This window comes from Salmo salar, chromosome 04 (assembly GCF_965601325.2).
Source record: "Salmo salar chromosome 04, fSalSal1, whole genome shotgun sequence".
Classification (NCBI taxonomy): Eukaryota; Metazoa; Chordata; class Actinopteri; order Salmoniformes; family Salmonidae; genus Salmo; species Salmo salar.
Window position 1 is genome coordinate 8,411,607 of NC_138294.1, and position 24,000 is coordinate 8,435,606.

Below are 24,000 nucleotides of genomic sequence, written 5' to 3' on the forward strand. Positions count from 1 at the left end.
CTCTCTCTTCATATCCTCTCTCCTCCTCTCTCTCTTCATATCCTCTCTCCTCCTCTCTCTCTTCATATCCTCTATCCTCCTCTCTCTCTTCATATCCTCTCTCCTCCTCTCTCTCTTCATATCCTCTCTCCTCCTCTCTCTCTTCATATCCTCTCTCCTCCTCTCTCTCTTCATATCCTCTCTCCTCCGCTCTCTCCTCCTCTCTCTCTTCATATCCTCTCTCCTCCGCTCTCTCCTCCTCTCTCTCTTCATATCCTCTCTCCTCCTCTCTCTCTTCATATCCTCTCTCCTCCTCTCTCTCTTCATATCCTCTCTCCTCCGCTCTCTCTTCATATCCTCTCTCCTCCGCTCTCTCCTCCTCTCTCTCTTCATATCCTCTCTCCTCCTCTCTCTCTTCATATCCTCTCTCCTCCTCTCTCTCTTCATATCCTCTCTCCTCCTCTCTCTCTTCATATCCTCTATCCTCCTCTCTCTCTTCATATCCTCTCTCCTCCTCTCTCTCTTCATATCCTCTCTCCTCCTCTCTCTCTTCATATCCTCTCTCCTCCACTCTCTCCTCTTCTCTCTCTTCATATCCTCTCTCCTCCACTCTCTCCTTCTCTCTCTCTTCATATCCTCTCCTTCTCTCTCTCTTCATATCCTCTCCCCTCCTCTCTCTCCTCCTCTCTCTCTTCATATCCTCTCTCCTCCACTCTCTCCTTCTCTCTCTCTTCATATCCTCTCTCCTCCTTTCTCTCCTCTCTCTCTTCATATCCTCTCTCCTCCTTTCTCTCCTCTCTCTCTTCATATCCTCTCTCCTCCTTTCTCTCCTCTCTCTCTTCATATCCTCTCTCCTCCTCTCTCTCCTCCTCTCTCTTCATATCCTCTCGCCTCCACTCTCTCCTCCTCTCTCTCTTCATAACCTCTCTCCTCCTTTCTCTCCTCTCTCTTCATATCCTCTCTCCTCCTTTCTCTCCTCTCTCTTCATATCCTCTCTCCTCCTCTCTCTCCTCCTCTCTCTCTTCATATCCTCTCTCCTCCTCCTCTCTCTCTTCATATCATCTCTCCTCCTCTCTCTCTTCATATCCTCTCTCCTCCACTCTCTCCTTCTCTCGCTCTTCATATTCTCTCTCCCTCTCTCTCTCTTCATAACCTCTCTCCCTCTCCTCTCTTTCTCCTTCTCTCTTTTCATATCCTCCACTCTCTCCCTCTCTCTCTCTTCATAACCTCTCTCCCTCTCCTCTCTTTCTCCTTCTCTCTTTTCATATCCTCCACTCTCTCTCCCCCCCTCTCATCCTATTCTCTTGTGTATGTCCTCTTCCCCTCGTTTCTCTCTCCCTCCGTCTATACACCACCTCCCCCCTCTCTCCTCTCAGATAATGATTAAGTGCTAACATGCGTTCGTTAACACGCTGTCGTTCGTTAACACGCTGTCTAGAGAGGAGCGACGCCGCAGAGCACCCCCTTCTCCCTCTGTCTAGAGAGGAGCGACGCCGCAGAGCACCCCCTTCTCCCTCTGTCTAGAGAGGAGCGACGCCGCAGAGCACCCCCTTCTCCCTCTGTCTAGAGAGGAGCGACGCCGCAGAGCACCCCCTTCTCCCTCTGTCTAGAGAGGAGCGACGCCGCAGAGCACCCCCTTCTCCCTCTGTCTAGAGAGGAGCGACGCCGCAGAGCACCCCATTCTCCCTCTGTCTAGAGAGGAGCGACGCCGCAGAGCACCCCATTCTCCCTCTGTCTAGAGAGGAGCGACGCCGCGGAGCACCCCCTTCTCCCTCTGTCTAGAGAGGAGCGACGCCGCGGAGCACCCCCTTCTCCCTCTGTCTAGAGAGGAGCGACGCCGCGGAGCACCCCCTTCTCCCTCTGTCTAGAGAGGAGCGACGCCGCGGAGCACCCCATTCTCCCTCTGTCTAGAGAGGAGCGACGCCGCGGAGCACCCCATTCTCCCTCTGTCTAGAGAGGAGCGACGCCGCGGAGCACCCCATTCTCCCTCTGTCTAGAGAGGAGCGACGCCGCGGAGCACCCCCTTCTCCCTCTGTCTAGAGAGGAGCGACGCCGCGGAGCACCCCCTTCTCCCTCTGTCTAGAGAGGAGCGACGCCGCGGAGCACCCCCTTCTCCCTCTGTCTAGAGAGGAGCGACGCCGCGGAGCACCCCCTTCTCCCTCTGTCTAGAGAGGAGCGACGCCGCGGAGCACCCCATTCTCCCTCTGTCTAGAGAGGAGCGACGCCGCGGAGCACCCCCTTCTCCCTCTGTCTAGAGAGGAGCGACGCCGCGGAGCACCCCCTTCTCTCTCTGTCTAGAGAGGAGCGACGCCGCGGAGCACCCCCTTCTCTCTCTGTCTAGAGAGGAGCGACGCCGCGGAGCACCCCATTCTCTCTCTGTCTAGAGAGGAGCGACGCCGCGGAGCACCCCCTTCTCCCTCTGTCTAGAGAGGAGCGACGCCGCGGAGCACCCCCTTCTCCCTCTGTCTAGAGAGGAGCGACGCCGCGGAGCACCCCCTTCTCTCTCTGTCTAGAGAGGAGCGACGCCGCGGAGCACCCCCTTCTCTCTCTGTCTAGAGAGGAGCGACGCCGCGGAGCACCCCCTTCTCTCTCTGTCTAGAGAGGAGCGACGCCGCGGAGCACCCCCTTCTCTCTCTGTCTAGAGCGGAGCGACGCCGCGGAGCACCCCCTTCTCTCTCTGTCTAGAGAGGAGCGACGCCGCAGAGCACCCCCTTCTCCCTCTGTCTAGAGAGGAGCGACGCCGCGGAGCACCCCCTTCTCCCTCTGTCTAGAGAGGAGCGACGCCGCGGAGCACCCCCTTCTCCCTCTGTCTAGAGAGGAGCGACGCCGCGGAGCACCCCCTTCTCCCTCTGTCTAGAGAGGAGCGACGCCGCGGAGCACCCCCTTCTCTCTCTGTCTAGAGAGGAGCGACTCCGCGGAGCACCCCCTTCTCCCTCTGTCTAGAGAGGAGCGACGCCGCGGAGCACCCCCTTCTCTCTCTGTCTAGAGAGGAGCGACGCCGCGGAGCACCCCCTTCTCCCTCTGTCTAGAGAGGAGCGACGCCGCGGAGCACCCCCCTTCTCTCTCTGTGTAGAGAGGAGCGACGCCGCGGAGCACCCCCTTCTCTCTCTGTGTAGAGAGGAGCGACGCCGCGGAGCACCCCCTTCTCTCTCTGTGTAGAGAGGAGCGACGCCGCGGAGCACCCCCTTCTCTCTCTGTGTAGAGAGGAGCGACGCCGCGGAGCACCCCCTTCTCTCTCTGTGTAGAGAGGAGCGACGCCGCGGAGCACCCCCTTCTCTCTCTGTGTAGAGAGGAGCGACGCCGCGGAGCACCCCCTTCTCTCTCTGTGTAGAGAGGAGCGACGCCGCGGAGCACCCCCTTCTCTCTCTGTGTAGAGAGGAGCGACGCCGCGGAGCACCCCCTTCTCTCTCTGTGTAGAGAGGAGCGACGCCGCGGAGCACCCCCTTCTCTCTCTGTCTAGAGAGGAGCGACGCCGCGGAGCACCCCCTTCTCTCTCTGTCTAGAGAGGAGCGACGCCGCGGAGCACCCCCTTCTCTCTCTGTGTAGAGAGGAGCGACGCCGCGGAGCACCCCCTTCTCTCTCTGTGTAGAGATGTTGTTGTCCCACCACATCTCTCTGTGTAGAGATGTTGTTGTCCCACCACATCTCTCTGTGTAGAGATGTTGTTGTCCCACCACATCTCTCTGTGTAGAGATGTTGTTGTCCCACCACATCTCTCTGTGTGGAGGGGCTGTGTTTTTCAGCGTACTACTTTGACTCTTCTATCTAATGTATTTTATACCGTAACAGTTCCTCCTGACCCGTACCCTTGTCCACTCCATTTTAGCCACTGCTAGATATGAGACTTTCCTCAGTAGTAAGACATGTTTACAGGTCATGACATCCTAACTAGGCACTGACAATACACCTGTATTATAGATAGGAGACCTTCTAGTGCCATCTCTGGGTTATCATGATACCCATCATCTCACCAATGACCACTGTTCTAACCATACTGGCTTACTGTATATCATACACGTCCCTCTCTCTCTCTCTCTCTCTGTCTCTCTCTCTGTCTCTCTCTCTCTCTCTCTCTCTCTCTGTCTCTCTCTCTGTCTCTCTCTCTCTCTCTCTCTCTCTGTCTCTCTGTCTGTCTCTCTCTCTCTCTCTCTCTCTCTCTCTCTCTCTCTCTCTCTCTCTCTGTATCTCTCCTTCTGTCTGCCAGTTGATTATGATAATGAAAGGGGAAACACTAAAGCACACTCCTCTGATCTCTCCCCTTTTCTCAGAAAACGGCCTTAAATGAGCCTGCTGTGATTGCTAATAGAGGTTTAGCGTTGCACCCTCTCTCTCGCTCTCTCTCGCTCTGTCTCTCGCTCTCTCTGTCTCTCGCTCTCTCTGTCTCTCGCTCTCTCTTTCTCTGTCTCTCGCTCTGTCTCTCGCTCTGTCTCTCGCTCTGTCTCTCGCTCTCGGTCTCTCTCTCTGTCTCTGTCTCTCTCTGTCTCTCTCTCTCGCCTTTTCTCTCAATGTCTAACTCAGCAAACAGTTATGAAGAAATATGTTTTCCTTTATTTATCTGGACTTAACCATAACCTCATTCGCCGATAAGAGACATTTCAGAGCTAACGTGTGATTTGAAGTTAATTTGAATGTAATGTAAAGTGTGTGAGTGCCATTGAAATGTGTTAACCTCTCTGGGGTATATGGGATGTTACCGTCCCACCTGCGGGACACACTATTCAACAGCCAGTGAAATAGCAGGGCGCCAAATTCAAAACAACAAAAATCTCATAATTCAAATTTCTCACACATACAAGTATTATACACCATTTTATAGATAAGACTCTTGTTAACCCAACCACATTGTCCGATTTCAAAAAGGCTTTACGGCGAAAGCAAAACATTCGATTATGTTAGGTCACCACCTAAACAAGAAAAGCCACACAGCCATTTTCCAAGCAAGGACAGGCGTCACAAAAACCAAAAATACAGCTAAAATTAAGCAATAACCTTTGATGATCTTCATCAGATGGCACTCATAGGACTTCATGTTACACAATACATGTATGTTTTGCTCGATAAAGTTCATATTTATATCAACAAAAAACCATTTTACATTGGCCCGTAATGTTCAGAAATGTTTTTCCTTCAAAAACGTCCGGTGAATGAGCACATCAATTTATTGAAATACTCGTCATAAACGTTGATAAAATATTAAACTGTTATTCAAAGAATTACAGATAAACATCTCCTTTATGCAACCGCTGTGACAGATTTCAAAAAAGCTTCACGGGGAAAGCTCACTTTGCAATAATCTGAGTACGCGCTCAGAAAAAGACATCAAGCAATACAGATACCCGCCATTTTGGAGTCATCTAAAATCATAAATAGCATTAGAAATATTCACTTACCTTTGATGATCTTCATCAGAAGGCACTCCTAGGAATCCCAGGTCCACAATAAATGTTGTTTTGTTCAAATACCACCTTGTTGTTTGCGAGTTCAGTAAGCTACTCCAAATGTAGGAAGCGCGCTGAAAATTTCAAGACGAAAAGTCAAAAAAAGTTATATTTATGTTCGTAGAAACATGTCAAACGATGTATAGAATCAATATTTAGGGCCTTTTTAACATAACTTCAATAATATTCCAACCGGACGATTCCATTGTCTTGAAAAATGTAATGGAACACAGCTATCTCTCATGTGAATGCGCGCCAATGAACTCATGTCTTTTCCTGAGTCAACAACTTCCAACTTCCTTTGTTCGCTCTCTGTTCACCATAGAAGCCTCAAACAACTTTCTAAAGACTGTTGACATCTAGTGGAAGCCTTAGGAAGTGCAAAAGGAACCTTAAGTCACTGTGTGTTAGTTAGGCAATCACTTGAAAAAACTACAAGCCTCAGATTTCCCACTTCCTGGTTGGATTTTTCTCAGGGTTTTGCCTGCCATATGAGTTCTGTTATACTCACAGACATCATTCAAACAGTTTTAGAAACTGCATATCCTACCTTCTGAGTCTGAGTAGCAGGCAGTTTAATTTGGGCACGCCTTTCATCCGGACGTCAAAATACTGCCCCCTACCCTAGAGAAGTTAAATAGGCTCTGACTTGGGAAATATACAGGTACAGGTGTTGTCCCAGGAAGTTTTCCCCTGCTAACATATCTTCTGATCATCAGATCCAAAATGGCCTCTCTGTCTCTGTTTTCACATGCTAACATGTCTTCTGATCATCAGATCTAAAATGGCCTCTCTGTCTCTGTTTTCACATGCTAACATATCTTCTGATCATCAGATCTAAAATGGCCTCTCTGTCTCTGTTTTCACATGCTAACATGTCTTCTGATCATCAGATCTAAAATGGCCTCTCTGTCTCTGTTTTCACATGCTAACATATCTTCTGATCATCAGATCCAAAATGGCCTCTGACACTTACCTGTTTCCCTGTCCCACAGCTCCAGGAGACAGTGAAGAGGAAACTGGACAGCGCACGCTCGCCCCTCAATGGTGACCAGAATGGGATCTGCGACGGGAGCTATTCCCCGACCACCAAAAGATTACGAAAAGACGGATCAGGATTGGGCGGACTGGACTCTCTCACGGGCCTCCCCAACAACGTCCCCCCCATTTCCCCGCTCCACCAGATGGACATCAAACCTTTACTAGGAGTCGCTGGGAACGCCAACAACCCTAGCGTAAACAACAACAACGTCAATGTCAACAACTGTAACTCCGGTCCCGGCAGCAATGGTAGCCATGGCAACCACGCTGGCAGCGGCTTGGGCTCAGGTCGCCCGGGTGATGTCAAGCTCAACGGCGATCTCCCCAACATCAAGCTCAACGGTTCCTTAGACCTCGAGGATGGCTTCGGACTCCTCAAAGACCTCAAACAGGAGCCGCTCGACGACGGGGGAGGGATTGAGTCGTCGGATACGTCCTTGTCCAATCAGAACAAGCTGTTTTCGGACATCAACCTGAATGACCAGGAGTGGCAGGAGCTGATTGATGAGCTGGCCAATACGGTGCCGGAGGACGACATGCAGGACCTCTTCAATGAAGACTTTGAGGAGAAGAAGGAGGCAGAGTTTACCAGGCCGGCCAATCAGACCCCGGTACCGCAGGACCCGCCTCCTATGGGCACAGTGGCTCATCAACCGACGAACCAAGCGCAGGGGGCGTCACAAGTCCCCATGGGTTCCCCACAGGTACCTTTTGATTTGGTTTATTAGGGGTTAATAGCAAACCTATTGTTTTTTAGTGTTGCTCTCTCTCGCTCTGTCTGTCTGTCTGTCTGTCTGTCTGTCTGTCTGTCTGTCTGTCTGTCTGTCTGTCTGTCTGTCTGTCTGTCTGTCTGTCTGTCTGTCTGTCTGTCTGTCTGTCTGTGTCTCTCTCTCGCGCTCTCTCTCTCGCGCTCTCTCTCTCGCGCTCTCTCTCTCGCGCTCTCTTGCTCTCTGTAGCAGCTCCTCTCCTCTCTTCCCTCCATCTCTTTAACCAGCCCTACTCCTCCTCTCCTCTCTTCCCTCCATCTCTTTAACCAGCCCTACTCCTCCTCTCCTCTCTTCCCTCCATCTCTTTAACCAGCCCTACTCCTCCTGTTCTCTCTCTCCTCCTCTCTCTCCTCCACTCTCTCATCCACTCTCTCTTCTGCTTCATTAAGTAGTACCCGCAAAGCACCAGTCTAACCGTCAACAGTGAAGAGGCTACTCCGGGATACTGGCCTTCTAGGCAGAGTTTCAAGAAAAAGCCATATCTCAGACAGGCCAGTAAAATATAAAATATTAAGATGGGCAAAATAACACTGGAACTCTGCCTAGAAGACCAGCATCCCGGAGTCGCCTCTTCACTGTTGACATTGAGACTGGTGTTTTGCAGGTACTATTTAAGGAAGCTGCCAGTTGAGGACTTGTGAGGCGTCTGTTTCTCAAACTAGACACTCTAATGTACTTGTCCTCTTGCTCAGTTGTGCACCGGGGCCTCCCACATCTCTTCCTATTCTGGTTAGAGACAGTTTGTGCTGTTCTGTGAAGGGAGTAGTACACAGCGTTGTACGAGATTTTCAGTTTCTTGGCAATTTCTCACATGGAATAGCCTTCATTCCTCAGAACAAGAATAGACTGACGAGTTTAAGAAGAAAGTTATTTTTTTCTGGTCATTTTGACCTTGTAATCGAACCCACAAATGTTGATGCTTCAGAAACTCAACTAGTCTAAAGAAGTTTTATTGCTTCTTTTTTCCTAATGTGAGACTCTACCCCATATAACTTCACATGTTGTTATGCTGTTTTTGGTTGTAGATGGTTTTCAATAGTTCAATAGTAAAGCATGTGATTGTTCCATTCTCTTAACGTTGCTATTACTTAAATACTGGCTGTCAAATGATACCAATTGTTATATTTACATTCTTAAAAATAACTTGGTCTGAAATAATGTCACCGAGTGGCCCATAGGTGGCGCTGTTATAAGCAGTCTCACTTAAATCATCATATTCGCCGCTCATTTGAACGTGAGACTTGAAACTTTGTATGTAGGTGTCTTTCCTCATGCTGAACAAATTTGCCTGAAGGACCCATAAGTTCCGTCAGAATAGATGTGATAGAAAGACAGTGGTTGTGGTCTTGTTTGAATATGATGTGATTGAAATGTGATTGTGCCTCTACTGCTTGTGATTACAGTACGTTGTCCATGTTATTCTGGGATATGAAATGTAGCTGTTTTCTGTAATGTAATGATTCCTCTCCCCAGGTCCGGCCGTCATCTTCGGGCCCTCAGTTTGCCACCGCCGCCAACGGAACACCGCCCCAGCAGCCTTTGCAGCAGTCCCCACAGGTCGCCATGGCCTCAGGCTCCCCTCTCCCCAACTGTGTGGCCCGGTCGCCACAGACACCCACCCAGGCCCAGACGCAGTCCGGACCCAGACCAGGGAACGGATTTATGATGAACACAGGCCAAGGTGTGGGCCAGGCAGGTACAGGATCTAATGGCCCTGGAGTCCCCACCGGGCCTGGCCCGGTGACCTCTGACCTGTCGCCTGCTGAGCAACTCAAAGCGATGGCGGCACAGCAGCGCGCTAAGCTAATGCAGCAGCAGAAACAACAGCAGCAGCAGCAGCAGCAGCAGCAGGCTAACTGGTCCCCTGCCGGCGCTCCAACCAGCCCCTACGCCTCTGGTCCTTTCAACCAACAGGACAAGCCCAACAGCCCAATGATGTACCCACCTCAAGCCTTCAACCCTGGCCCACAGGGCCCCCTGGTGGCTGGGATGACCTCAAGCAACGGCCCCAAAGCTCCCATGAACAACTACCTCCCTCAGAACCCCCACAACCACATGGGCATGATAAGTCAACAACAACAGACAAACAACATGGGCGCCCAACAGAACACCCTCTCTAAACAACAACAACAGCAACTACAACAGCAGCACACGGCAGCCATGTTGTCCTACAACAACACCAAGCCGCTGAGTCACTTCAGCACCATGGGGGTCGATCACATGGGGCAGAGGATGACCCCGCCCATGGGGTCACAGGTCAAGAACCCCATGATGCCCCCATACATGCAGCAGGGAGGGGTACAGGGGGCGGGGCCGGGTCAGACCCAGGGACCAATCCCGGGCCAGACGGCTCACCTCAGCGAGGAGCAGAAGAGGATGCTGCTGATGAAGCAGAAGGTGCTGAACCAGAGCATGCCCTACAGCGCCATGCAGCCCCACGGACAGGTAGGACGGATGCCATTTTGGATCTGTTGCAGGCTTTGTAATGTGGAATTGGTGAAACTGGAGCAGAAAACCATTTTGGCTCTGGTTTAGTTTGTGTGGTGCTTTTTACTGTGTGGGATTGGTGATTCTGGAGAATGGCTTTGTGTAGATCTTTTTACAGTATTGAGTTGGAGCACCATTATGGCTCTGGTTGTTTTTCGGGACAACTTTTTACAGTGTGAATAAGTGGTGATTACTGTGTCGTGCAGAACGCGAGCCGTCTTGTCTTCTGGTTGTGCTTTGTACAATGCTATATTGGTGAAACTAGTGTCCATTTTGGTTGTGTTTGTTTCTGTAATGGTGCATTCTACAGTGTGGATTTAGAAATGGAAGTCCCATTTGCAATGTTCAGACAGGCATCACAGACGGCGATGCTCTCAGCACAAGGCCTAAACACTTCTTTCTGCTTATTGTTTGTCCTTGAGAGAGGAGAGCTAGTGTTCTGATGAAAACTGATCTCTCTGTCTGTCTCTCCTCTGTCTGTCTCTCCTCTGTCTGTCTCTCCTCTGTCTGTCTCTCCTCTGTCTGTCTCTCCTCTGTCTGTCTCTCCTCTGTCTGTCTCTCCTCTGTCTGTCTCTCCTCTGTCTGTCTGTCTCTCCTCTGTCTGTCTGTCTCTCTCCTCTGTCTGTCTGTCTCTCTCCTCTGTCTGTCTGTCTCTCCTCTGTCTGTCTCTCCTCTGTCTGTCTCTCTCCTCTGTCTGTCTGTCTCTCTCCTCTGTCTGTCTGTCTCTCTCCTCTGTCTGTCTGTCTCTCTCCTCTGTCTGTCTGTCTCTCTCCTCTCCTCTGTCTGTCTCGCTCCTCTGTCTGTCCTCTGTCTGTCTGTCTGTCTCTCCTCTGTCTGTCTCTCTCTCCTCTGTCTGTCTCTCTCTCCTCTGTCTGTCTCTCTCTCCTCTGTCTACTATAACTGCGTATAGAACCAAACAGTAGTTTACATTTTTCAGTCAGGAATCCAGTTTTAAAAATGAGCGTCCTGGAAACATTCTGATTCTAGAAACTTGATTTATAAAACTCCTACAAGGTGCAGCGGTGGCGGCGGGGCAAGACAAAATGGCGCCGGACGGGCGGTTGCCCCAGTAACAAGCTACAGTAGTACTGGCAGGAAAATGGTGAAAGGTATTGATGCCTTTGCACCACAAGCAGCAGCCTCCTTCTCTTCTTCTCCCTCTCTCCTCCCTCCTCTTCCTCTCCTCCCTCCCTGATAGTCTATCGGTTGGTCATTTAGGGCGCTAACATGAGGCTTAACGAATCCGTACTTCATATCCCCATCCGTCACAGTCGAGCTCAGATTGAAGTACCTCTCTCACTACTAGGATAGCGGCTAGCTGGGGCTATTTGTTTTGCCAACCTAGCCTAGTGGTTAGCGTAGCAGCTGGCTACTCAATAGGGTGGCAATCCATCACAGCTTGATAATGATAAGGCGCTAAACCAACCTCAGTTATCGAGCTAGCCATTGAGCTACCGTGTAGTTAGTAGCTAGTGGTTAAGATTAAGGGTTGGGTAGCTTGCTAAATGCTAATGCTAGCTAATACTATGTTGAATGCAAAGTGACTGTCTGAGTGGAAGTCTTTGTGTTTGTGTTAGCTAAACGGTGTGTGTGTGTGCTTCAGAAGGAGTGTGTGCTTCAGTGTGTTATCGAGTGGAGTGTGTGTGTGTTATCGAGTGGAGGGGAGGCGAGCGGCAGTTAAACGTGGCGCTGGCCCTTTAAGAGGAGGGGATAAACCCATTAGCTCATGACCAGTGAATTACTGTCATTAGAGATGGAGGTGTGTGTACACCCTCTGCTTCTCCCTCTCTCTCTTTCCCTTTAAACAGACACACTCCCTCTCTCTCTTTCCCTTTAAACAGACACACTCCCTCTCTCTCTTTCCCTTTAAACAGACACACTCCCTCTCTCTCTTTCCCTTTAAACAGACACACTCCCTCTCTCTCTTTCCCTTTAAACAGACACACTCCCTCTCTCTCTCTTTCCCTTTAAACAGACACACTCCCTCTCTCTCTTTCCCTTTAAACAGACACACTCCCTCTCTCTCTTTCCCTTTAAACAGACACACTCCCTCTCTCTCTTTCCCTTTAAACAGACACACTCCCTCTCTCTCTTTCCCTTTAAACAGACACACTCCCTCTCTCTCTTTCCCTTTAAACAGACACACTCCCTCTCTCTCTCTTTCCCTTTAAACAGACACACTCCCTCTCTCTCTTTCCCTTTAAACAAACACACTCCCTCTCTCTCTTTCCCTTTACAGACACACTCCCTCTCTCTCTTTCCCTTTAAACAGACACACTCCCTCTCTCTCTTTCCCTTTAAACAGACACACTCCCTCTCTCTCTTTCCCTTTAAACAGACACACTCCCTCTCTCTCTTTCCCTTTAAACAGACACACTCCCTCTCTCTCTTTCCCTTTAAACAGACACACTCCCTCTCTCTCTTTCCCTTTACAGACACACTCCCTCTCTCTCTTTCCCTTTAAACAGACACACTCCCTCTCTCTCTTTCCCTTTAAACAGACACACTCCCTCTCTCTCTTTCCCTTTAAACAGACACACTCCCTCTCTCTCTTTCCCTTTAAACAGACACACTCCCTCTCTCTCTTTCCCTTTAAACAGACACACTCCCTCTCTCTCTTTCCCTTTAAACAGACACACTCCCTCTCTCTCTTTCCCTTTAAACAGACACACTCCCTCTCTCTCTTTCCCTTTACACAGACACACTCCCTCTCTCTCTTTCCCTTTACAGACACACTCCCTCTCTCTCTTTCCCTTTAAACAGACACACTCCCTCTCTCTCTTTCCCTTTACAGACACTCTCCCAGTCTGTAACCCCTTCTCTCTCGTTTCTCTCTTGTTCATGATATGCCTACAGTCACCCTCTTCCCCCTCGTTCCCTCTCTTCTCTCTCTTCCCCCTATGCCACCAGCACTCAGCACCAATAAACAAGACGATTTATTAAAATGAGGGCTTTGCGGCTGCCGCCCGAGGAAAGAGCGGGAGAGAAACTGAGAGAGAGGAAGGAGAGAGGGACCGAAAGAGAAAGAGACTGAGAGAGAGATTTATATGAAGAAAAACAGGAGAATGGGAGAAAGAGTGGATGTGGACTAAAGAAGCAAAGAGCAAGAAAGAGAAGGGAAGGAAAAGGAGAGAGATTTATGACAGGAGGAGGAGAGAGATGAGCGAGGGAAGGAGAGGATGTGAAAGACAGAGGAGACAGAAAGAAGCAGAAGGAAAGGGAGGATTGGGAGGGGGAACAGAAAGGTGTGAAGACTACCTACCTGTTATTCATATTGCTGTGTCTTTTTACATATTTTGTTCCACTTGACCCTTCAAATAAAACAGGGCTTTAATGATTTCTACTGATCCAGACGGTCTATCAAACAGCACAGGGCTTATCGGACTGACTCAAATGGAAAATAAATATGTTTGTGTGTCGGGAGGGGTTGATGTTGGCAGTGTTTATCTCCTCCCACGGCCCCCTGGGTAAAGCCGTGTGTATGCTGTCTTTGATGGTGTGTGTGTGTGTGTGTGTTTTATGCAGGAGGGGTAATATTAGCACTGTCATCTCACAGGTGTCTGGGTTAAAACCCTGTTTGTGTGTGTGTGTGTGTGTGTGTGTGTGTGTGTGTGTGTGTGTGTGTGTGTGTGTGTGTGTGTGTGTGTGTGTGTGTGTGTGTGTGTGTGTGTGTGTGTGTGTGTGTGTGTGTGTGTGTGTGTGTGTGTGTGTGTGTGTGTGTGTGTGTGTGTGTGTGTGTGTGTGTTGCAGGAGGGGTAATAATACCACTGTTTATCCCCCACAGCGCCACTGTGTATATCCCTGGGTAGACGCTGGTGTGTGTGTGTTGCAGGAGGGGTAATAATACCACTGTGTATATCCCTGGGTAGACGCTGGTGTGTGTGTTGTCTCACAGGTGGCTGGGTTAGACCCCTCTTTCTCCGCGTGTGTATGGTGTGTTTGTGCAGTGTATCCCTGTGTGTGTGTGTGTGTGTAAGCTAATCCTGTTAGCAGCTGTTTAGAGAGACTTCAGCCTGGCTCTTCAAAAGCTCGTTAGTCAAGCTTTAATTGTCGTCGGCTCCCTCGCTTTGCATATCACCATGACGCTAATTTATGCTCTGTCGGCGGCACGGTTACCGTCGCGGTGGTGCCTGGCTGGCAGGCTGTCGCCGTGGAAGCGGCTAGGTGGGGGTTAGAGAGAGATATGGTGTGTGTGTGTGTGTGTGTGTGTGTGTGTGTGTGTGGGGGGGGGTTGGGCTGGGCGAAGCAAGCTAAATGTGCGTGGGCGGGTCTCTTAGGCTGTGATCTGAATAATGATTGGTGGAAATGAGATTGACAGGTGTGGAGATCTCTGCAGAGCTGGTGTCATCCAATTAAATGGGAGCGAGGGGTGTGTGTGTGTGTGTGTGTGTGTGTGTGTGTGTGTGGTGTGTGTGTGTGTGTGTGTGTGTGTGTGTGTGTGTGTGTGTGTGTGTGTGTGTGTGTGTGTGTGTGTGTGTGTGTGTGTGTGTGTGTGTGTGTGTGTGTGTGTGTGTGTGTGTGTGTGTGTGTGTGTGTGTGTGTGTGTGTGTGTGTGTGTGTGGCTGAACCCCACATGGTGACTGCAGGCGGTACTGCTGCCACTGCTAGTGCTAATAGCCCTGTGAGTCACGGCACACGGCCCCCTCTCACACACACACACACACACACACACACACACACACACTGCAAACAAACAGACACACACACGGTCAAACACCCACAGGCACACACCAGCCCCCCTTCCTGCCCCTCTTCCTACCTCTTGCTCTCTCTTTCTCTCTCTGTGGTGAGGTCTCTTTCACCCATCAGTCTCTCCTCTCCTCCCTCTTCATCCCTCTCTTTTGTTATCCCCCTCTCCGAGCTCACCTCCTCCTGCCCTCATCCAGAGCCGGAGTTAGACACACACACACACACACACACACGCCACCTTCACTAGAGAGAGGTGGGAAAAAAGGCAGACTGAGAGAAAGAGATCACCCCATCGCTCTGCTTCTCTCCCCTCCCCCCTACTCTCGTTATCTACAAGAGCTGGATATTACTTTCCCTTCCCCTCTCTCTCTCCCTCCCCCCTCTCTCTCTCCCTCCCCCTCTCTCTCCTTATTATCTCCTTACTCTCTCCCTCTCTTTCTCTCTCCATCTCCGTTTGCCTCTCTCCCCCCTCCTCCTTGGTGCTCTCTCTCTCGTTCTCTCTCTCCCCACACGTGTCAGGGCTTGAGCTGAGCTGCTCTCAGATCCTGTTGAGAGCCTCAGAGGAGAACGAGGGAGGAGGGAGAGGAGGAGGAGGGGGTAGGCAGGAGAAGGCTGTGTTCCGTCATGTTCTCTGCTGCACTGGCTTCCTGCTAACACTGACACCAGACTAACTGTCTCTCTCCTCATTCCTCTCCTCTCTTCTAGCGCTCCTTTCTTTACCCCTCGTTCTCTTCCCCCTCTTCTTTACTCTTCTCCTTCCTCCTGTTTTAACTCTGCTCCTCTCTTCTCCTCTCTTCTTTTTCCTCCTGTTCTCTCTTCCCTCCATCTCTTTAACCAGCCCTACTCCTCCTCTCCTCTCTTCCCTCCATCTCTTTAACCAGCCCTACTCCTCCTCTCCTCTCTTCCCTCCATCTCTTTAACCAGCCCTACTCCTCCTCTCCTCTCTTCCCTCCATCTCTTTAACCAGCCCTACTCCTCCTCTCCTCTCTTCCCTCCATCTCTTTAACCAGCCCTACTCCTCCTCTCCTCTCTTCCCTCCATCTCTTTAACCAGCCCTACTCCTCCTCTCCTCTCTTCCCTCCATCTCTTTAACCAGCCCTACTCCTCCTCTCCTCTCTTCCCTCCATCTCTTTAACCAGCCCTACTCCTCCTCTCCTCTCTTCCCTCCATCTCTTTAACCAGCCCTACTCCTCCTCTCCTCTCTTCCCTCCATCTCTTTAACCAGCCCTACTCCTCCTCTCCTCTCTTCCCTCCATCTCTTTAACCAGCCCTACTCCTCCTCTCCTCTCTTCCCTCCATCTCTTTAACCAGCCCTACTCCTCCTCTCCTCTCTTCCCTCCATCTCTTTAACCAGCCTTGCTCCCCTGTGCTTAGTATTCGTTCTACTCCACTAAACCTGATCAATACAAGATCAACACACACCAACAAATCCAACTGCAGCTGCAGGGAGCAGTGGGAGGGAAAGTGATTGCTGGGCTCCCCCCCCCCCCGCAACTCCCCCGTTAAATGTGTTTGGTTTGCTCCGGCGGTGCCAGAGAAAACACACTGAGACAAACCATCTCCACACACCTCGGGGGGTGTTAATGGAGGGTCGATACTCCGCTCAACAACAGGCTGTTATTATATAGTAGTAGGGAGGCTGTTATTACAGATGACATGGTGGCTGTATTGTACAGTAACATTGTCTCCATATTACACCCTTTATATTTAGCCATTTAATTATTTAGCCATTTAGCCATTTAGCCATTTAATAATTTAGCCATTTAATTATTTAGTCATTTAGCCATTTCGTCATTTAGCCATTTAATAATTTAGCCATTTAGTCATTTAGCCATTTAGTCATTTAGCCATTTAGTCATTTAGCCATTTAATCATTTAGCCATTTAATCATTTAGCCATTTCATTATTTAGCCATTTAATAATTTAGCCATTTAATAATTTAGCCATTTAATAATTTAGCCATTTAATAATTTAGCCATTTAGTCATTTAGCCATTTAATCATTTAGCCATTTAATCATTTAGCCATTTCATTATTTAGCCATTTAGCCATTTAATTATTTAGCCATTTAATCATTTAGCCATTTAATAATTTAGCCATTTAATCATTTAGCCATTTCATTATTTAGCCATTTAGCCATTTAATCATTTAGCCATTTAATTATTTAGCCATTTAATTATTTAGCCATTTAGCCATTTAGTCACTCTTACAGTAGTGAGTGCATCCATTTTCATTGTTACTGGTCCCCCGTGGGAATGGAACCCAGAACCCTGGTGTTGTCAGTGCCGTGCTCTACCAACTGAGCCACACAGGACTCCTTATATTCTAGATGAAATACACTGAGTGTACAAAACATTAAGAACAACTTCCTAATATTGAGTTGTCCTCAGAACAGCCTCAATTCGTCAGGACATGGACTCTACAAGGTATCAATAGCGTTCCACAGGGATGCTGGTCCATGTTGACTACAATGCTTCCCACAGTTGTGTCAAGTTGGCTGGATGTCTTTTGGGTGGTGGACCATTGTTGATCCACTCCTTAGCCACTGGGCTACCTACCGGTATTAACTGACATCAGGTGATAAGTGGTGGGAATGAGCTCCATTTTCCTGTCTGGAAGACGCATTCTTCAAAGATTGCTTTTGTGAGTGTGTGCAAGGGTGTTTCGCAACAGGGGGGGGGGGGGGGGGGGGGGTGTGTGTGTGTGTGTGTGTGTGTGTGTGTGTGTGTGTGTGTGTGTGTGTGTGTGTGTGTGTGTGTGTGTGTGTGTGTCTGCGTGCGGTAGTGTTTGTGTCTGGGGGGGCAAATCATTCTTATTCTGTGTCTGGGCCAGACAGGAGGGTAGTGGAGAGGGGGGGTAGAGGAGAGAAGGAGGGGAGAGGAGAGAAGGAGGGGAGAGGAGAGAAGGAGAGGAGAGGAGAGAAGGAGAGGAGAGAAGGAGGGGAAAGGAGAGGAGAGAAGGAGGGGAGAGGAGAGCCACAGCACAGTGAGATCCCTGCATACTAAATAGACTGGTGTCGCCCCAGCCAGCACCTGCCAGGCTCACACACACACACACACACACACACACACACACACACACACACACACCACACACACACACACACACACACCACACACCACACACACACACACACACACACACACACACACACACACACACACACACACACACACACACACACACACACACACACACACACACACACACACACACACACATTCCTCTGCCACTCACACCTCATGCCAGCTCAAAGTTTGGCCGCCTCAGCCTGCTCCAGGTTGCCATGGACACCATGGCCCACAGCACCTAGCAGCCAGAATCAATGGGAAGCTTCAAGACCAGAGAGGCAGGGGGTAGAGAGAGAGGGAGAGGGTGTGTGTGTGTCTTGGTCGAATATGGGAAGGCACAGATGTGACCTCACCCCTGTCCCCAAAGTGCCCCTTCTCTCCCCATCTGCTCTGACACTCTCTCTGAGTCCACTGACTAGATGGGGTTCTGGTGCGCTCCAGTTCCTGTTCAAGATAACTGTGTGTTGTACTCTTTTCCTATAATTCTATGAGGCAAATAGCTGACAGCAGGAACACATGGCTCTGTCTTAAGTAAGAACAGACAGTAGGAATGACGGGGTGGTCTGATAATATGACTGGGGTGGTCTGATAATATGACTGGGGTGGTCTGATAATATGACTGGGGTGGTCTGATAATATGACTGGGGTGGTCTGATAATATGACTGGGGTGGTCTGATAATATGACTGGGGTGGTCTGATAATATGACTGGGGTGGTCTGATCATATGACTGGGGTGGTCTGATAATATGACTGGGGTGGTCTGATAATATGACTGGGGTGGTCTGATAATATGACTGGGGTGGTCTGATAATATGACTGGGGTGGTCTGATAATATGACTGGGGTGGTCTGATAATATGACTGGGGTGGTCTGATAATATGACTGGGGGCTGATGACGGGGTGGTCTGATAATATGACTGGGGTGGTCTGATAATATGACTGGGGTGATAGTGGTCTGATAATATGACTGGGGTGGTCTGATAATATGACTGGGGTGATAGTGGTCTGATAATATGACTGGGGTGGTCTGATAATATGACTGGGGTGGTCTGATAATATGACTGGGGTGGTCTGATAATATGACTGGGGTGGTCTGATAATATGACTGGGGTGGTCTGATAATATGACTGGGGTGGTCTGATAATATGACTGGGGTGGTCTGATAATATGACTGGGGTGGTCTGATAATATGACTGGGGTGGTCTGATAATATGACTGGGGTGGTCTGATCATATGACTGGGGTGGTCTGATCATATGACTGGGGTGGTCTGATAATATGACTGGGGTGGTCTGATAATATGACTGGGGTGGTCTGATAATATGACTGGGGTGGTCTGATAATATGACTGGGGTGGTCTGATAATATGACTGGGGTGGTCTGATAATATGACTGGGGTGATAGTGGTCTGATAATATGACTGGGGTGGTCTGATAATATGACTGGGGTGATAGTGGTCTGATAATATGACTGGGGTGGTCTGATAATATGACTGGGGTGATAGTGGTCTGATAATATGACTGGGGTGGTCTGATAATATGACTGGGGTGATAGTGGTCTGATAATATGACTGGGGTGGTCTGATAATATGACTGGGGTGATAGTGGTCTGATAATATGACTGGGGTGGTCTGATAATATGACTGGGGTGTTAGTGAAGTTTATAATATGTTTGCGTCAATCCACTATCAATACTGACACCATTAATACTTATGTAGTGGCTGACAGTTAGACTCTCTCTAGGTCCTCTTATCTACACTGAACTACACACAAGGACGGACAGGAAGTCAGGAGAGGCAAGACACCGGGAGAAAGGGGGAGGGAGAAAGACGCGCACACACACACCAATGATATAGAGAGTGAAAAAAAGAGAGTAGAGACAGAAGAGAGAGAGAGAGAGAGGGAGAGGGAGAGACAGAGACGGCTGCAGAGCTTTGAGGATTAGGGCTAGAATTTGACTTTTTTGTAGAGAGATTCTTTTTCTCTGAGCAATTTGCCTCCAACGCCTTGAACACGGTTAATCCACTCTTAAAGAAACCTAATCCTGCTACCATGTACCTGATACTGAGGGAATGGAGGGAGGGAGGGATAGAGAGAGGGATGGTTAGAGAGACCCAAAATTAAGGAAAGCTTTGATACAGACTCAGTGAGCATAGCCTTGCTATTGAGAAAGACCGCCGTAGGCAGACCTGGCTCTCAAGAGAAGACAGGCTATGTGCACACTGCCCCCAAAATGAGGTGGAAACTGAGCTGTACTTCCTAACCTCCTGCCCAATGTATGACCATATTAGAGACACATATTTCCCTCAGATTACACAGATCCATAAAGAATTCGAAAACAAATCCAATTTTGATAAACTCCCATATCTACTGGGTGAAATACCACAGTGTTCCATCACAGCAGCAAGATGTGTGACCTGTTGCCACAAGAGAAGGTCAACCAGTGAAGAACAAACACCATTATAAATACAACCCATATTTATGCTTATTTATTTTCCCTTTTGTACTTGAACTATTTGTAAATCATTATAACACATAATATGACATTTGAAATGTCTGTATTCCTTTGGCTATTTAGTGAGTTTATTATCTCTTTCACTTGCTTTGGCAGTGTGAGCGTATGTTTCCCATGCCAATAAAGGTGTTTGAATTGAGATCCCAGGGATACAGGAGACAGAGGGGGAGTTATGGCAGTTAGTCTATAAAGGACGTGAGGTTCAGTGCATTCGGAATGTATTCAGACCCCTTGACTTGTTCCACATTTTGCTCCGTTACAGCCTATTTCTAACATGGATCAAACTGTTATTTTCCCTCATCAGTCTACACACAATATCCCATAATGATAATAAACAGGTTGAATTTTTTGGTTGTTGTTGCAAATGTATTTAAAAAATTATGTTTAGATAAGTATTCAAAGTCTTAACTCAGTACTTTGTTGAAGCACCTTTGGCAGTGATTACAGCCTTGAGTCTTCTTGGGTATGACGCTACCAGCTTGGCACACCTGTATTGGGGAGTTTCTCCCATTCTTCTCTGCAGATCCTCTCAGGTTCTGTCAGGTTGGATGGGGAGTGATGCTACACAGCTATTTTCAGGACTCTCCAGAGATGTTCGATCAGGTTTATGTCCGGGCTCTGGCTGGGCAGCTCAAGGACATTTAGAGACTTGTCCCCGAAGTTAACCTTTGCCCCAGTCTGAGGTGCTGAGCGCTCTGGAGCAGGTTTTCATTAAGGATCTCTGTACTTTTCTCTGTTCATATTTGCCTCGATCCTGACTAGTCTCCCAGTCCCTGTCGCTGAAAAACATCCCCACAGCATGATGCAGCCACCACCATGCTTCACCGTAGGGATGGTGCCAGGTTTCCTCCAGACGTGACGTTTGGCATTCAGGTCAAAGAATACAATCTTGGTTTCATCAGACCAGAGATTCTTGTTGCTCATGGTCTGTGAGTCCTTTAGGTGCCTTTTGGCAAACTCCAAGCGGGCTGTTGTGTGTCATGTACTGAGGAGTGGCTTCCATCTGGCCACTCTACCATGAAGGCCTAATTGGTGCAGAGATGGTTGTCCATCTGGAAGGTTCTCCCAACTCCACAGAGGAACTCTGGAGCTCTGTCAGAGTGACCATCGGGTTCTTATTCACCTCCCTGACCAAGGCCCTTCTCCCCCGATTGCTCAAGTTGGCCGGGCAGCCAGTTCTGGGAAGAGTCTTGGTGGTTCCAAACTTCTTCCATTTAAGAATGATTGAGGCCACTGTGTTCTTGGGGACCTTCCATTCTGCAGAAATGTTTAGATACCCTTCCCCAGATCTGTGCCTCAACACAATCCTGTCTCAGAGCTCAAGGACAATTCCTTTGACCTCATGGCTTGGTTTTTGCTCTGACATGCACTTTCAACTGTGGGACCTTATATAGACAGGTGTGTGCCTTTCCAAATCACATCCAATCAATTGAATTTAATGCAGATGGACTCCAATCAAGTTGTAGAAACATCTCAAGGATGATCAATGGAAACAGGATGCACCTGAGCTCAATTTCGAGTCTCATAGCAAAGGGTCTGAATACTTATGTAAATACGGTATTTCTGTTTTTTATTTTGAACACATATGCAAAGCTTTCTAAAACCCTGTTTTCAATTTGTCATTATGGGGTGTTGTGATGTCATTATGGGGTATTGTGATGTCATGGGGTATTGTGATGTCATTATGGGGTGTTGTGTGCTGAGAAAAACATTAATTTAATCAATTTTAGAATAAAGCTGTAAGGTAACAAAATGTGGAAAAGGTCAAAGGGTCTGAATACTTTCCGAATGCACTGTATATACTGCCAGTACATAGACCATTCTGCACTGTATATACTGCCAGTACATAGACCATTCTGCACTGTATATACTGCCAGTACATAGACCATAATGCACTGTATATACTGCCAGTACATAGACCATCATGCACTGTATATACTGCCAGTACATAGACCATCATGCACTGTATATACTGCCAGTACATAGACCATTCTGCACTGTATATACTGCCAGTACATAGACCATTCTGCACTGTAAATACTGCCAGTACATAGACCATCATGCACTGTAAATACTGCCAGTACATAGACCATAATGCACTGTGTCTACAGCCAGTACATAGACCATAATGCACTGTATATACTGCCAGTACATAGACCATTCTGCACTGTATATACTGCCAGTACATAGACCATAATGCACTGTATATACTGCCAGTACATAGACCATTCTGCACTGTATATACTGCCAGTACATAGACCATAATGCACTGTATATACTGCCAGTACATAGACCATCATGTACTGTATATACTTCCTATTACATAGACCATTCTGCACTGTATATACTGCCAGTACATAGACCATTCTGCACTGTAAATACTGCCAGTACATAGACCATAATGCACTGTGTCTACAGCCAGTACATAGACCATAATGCACTGTATATACTGCCAGTACATAGACCATTATGCACTGTATCTACTGCCAGTACATAGACCATTATGCACTGTATCTACAGCCAGTACATAGACCATAATGCACTGTGTCTACAGCCAGTACATAGACCATTCTGCACTGTAAATACTGCCAGTACATAGACCATCATGCACTGTAAATACTGCCAGTACATAGACCATAATGCACTGTGTCTACAGCCAGTACATAGACCATAATGCACTGTATCTACTGCCAGTACATAGACCATTATGCACTGTATCTACAGCCAGTACATAGACCATAATGCACTGTGTCTACAGCCAGTACATAGACCATTCTGCACTGTAAATACTGCCAGTACATAGACCATAATGCACTGTAAATACTGCCAGTACATAGACCATAATGCACTGTATCTACAGCCAGTACATAGACCATAATGCACTGTATCTACAGCCAGTACATAGACCATAATGCACTGTATATACAGCCAGTACATAGACCATAATGCACTGTATATACAGCCAGTACATAGACCATAATGCACTGTATCTACTGCCAGTACATAGACCATAATGCACTGTATATACAGCCAGTACATAGACCATAATGCACTGTATATACTGCCAGTACATAGACCATAATGCACTGCATCTACAGCCAGTACATAGACCATAATGCACTGTATATACTGCCAGTACATAGACCATAATTCACTGTATCTACAGCCAGTACATAGACCATAATGCACTGTATATACTGCCAGTACATATACCATAATGCACTGTAAATACTGCCAGTACATAGACCATAATGCACTGTATCTACAGCCAGTACATATACCATAATGCACTGTATATACAGCCAGTACATAGACCATAATGCACTGTATCTACTGCCAGTACATAGACCATAATGCACTGTATCTACAGCCAGTACATATACCATAATGCACTGTATATACTGCCAGTACATAGACCATAATGCACTGCATCTACAGCCAGTACATAGACCATAATGCACTGTATATACTGCCAGTACATAGACCATAATTCACTGTAAATACTGCCAGTACATAGACCATAATGCACTGTATCTACAGCCAGTACATATACCATAATGCACTGTATATACAGCCAGTACATAGACCATAATACACTGTATCTACTGCCAGTACATAGACCATAATGCACTGTATATACAGCAGTACATAGACCATAATGCACTGTATCTACTGCCAGTACATAGACCATAATGCACTGTATATACAGCCAGTACATAGACCATAATGCACTGTATATACTGCCAGTACATAGACCATAATGCACTGCATCTACAGCCAGTACATAGACCATAATGCACTGTATATACTGCCAGTACATAGACCATAATTCACTGTATCTACAGCCAGTACATAGACCATAATGCACTGTATATACTGCCAGTACATATACCATAATGCACTGTAAATACTGCCAGTACATAGACCATAATGCACTGTATCTACAGCCAGTACATATACCATAATGCACTGTATATACAGCCAGTACATAGACCATAATGCACTGTATCTACTG

The 24,000-nt window shown here is 48.1% G+C and overlaps 1 protein-coding gene across 1 annotated transcript in view; it reads left to right on the forward strand.

Moving 5' to 3' along the window:
• The window catches only part of LOC123742542 (mastermind-like protein 3), a 247,543-nt gene that overhangs the window by 67,505 nt on the left and 156,038 nt on the right, over positions 1-24,000 (forward strand). Inside the window, exons 2-3 of the mRNA XM_082974052.1 lie at positions 6,413-7,162; positions 8,699-9,670. Coding sequence (XP_082830178.1) covers positions 6,413-7,162; positions 8,699-9,670 — 1,722 coding nt within the window. The remainder of the gene's footprint in view (positions 1-6,412; positions 7,163-8,698; positions 9,671-24,000) is intronic.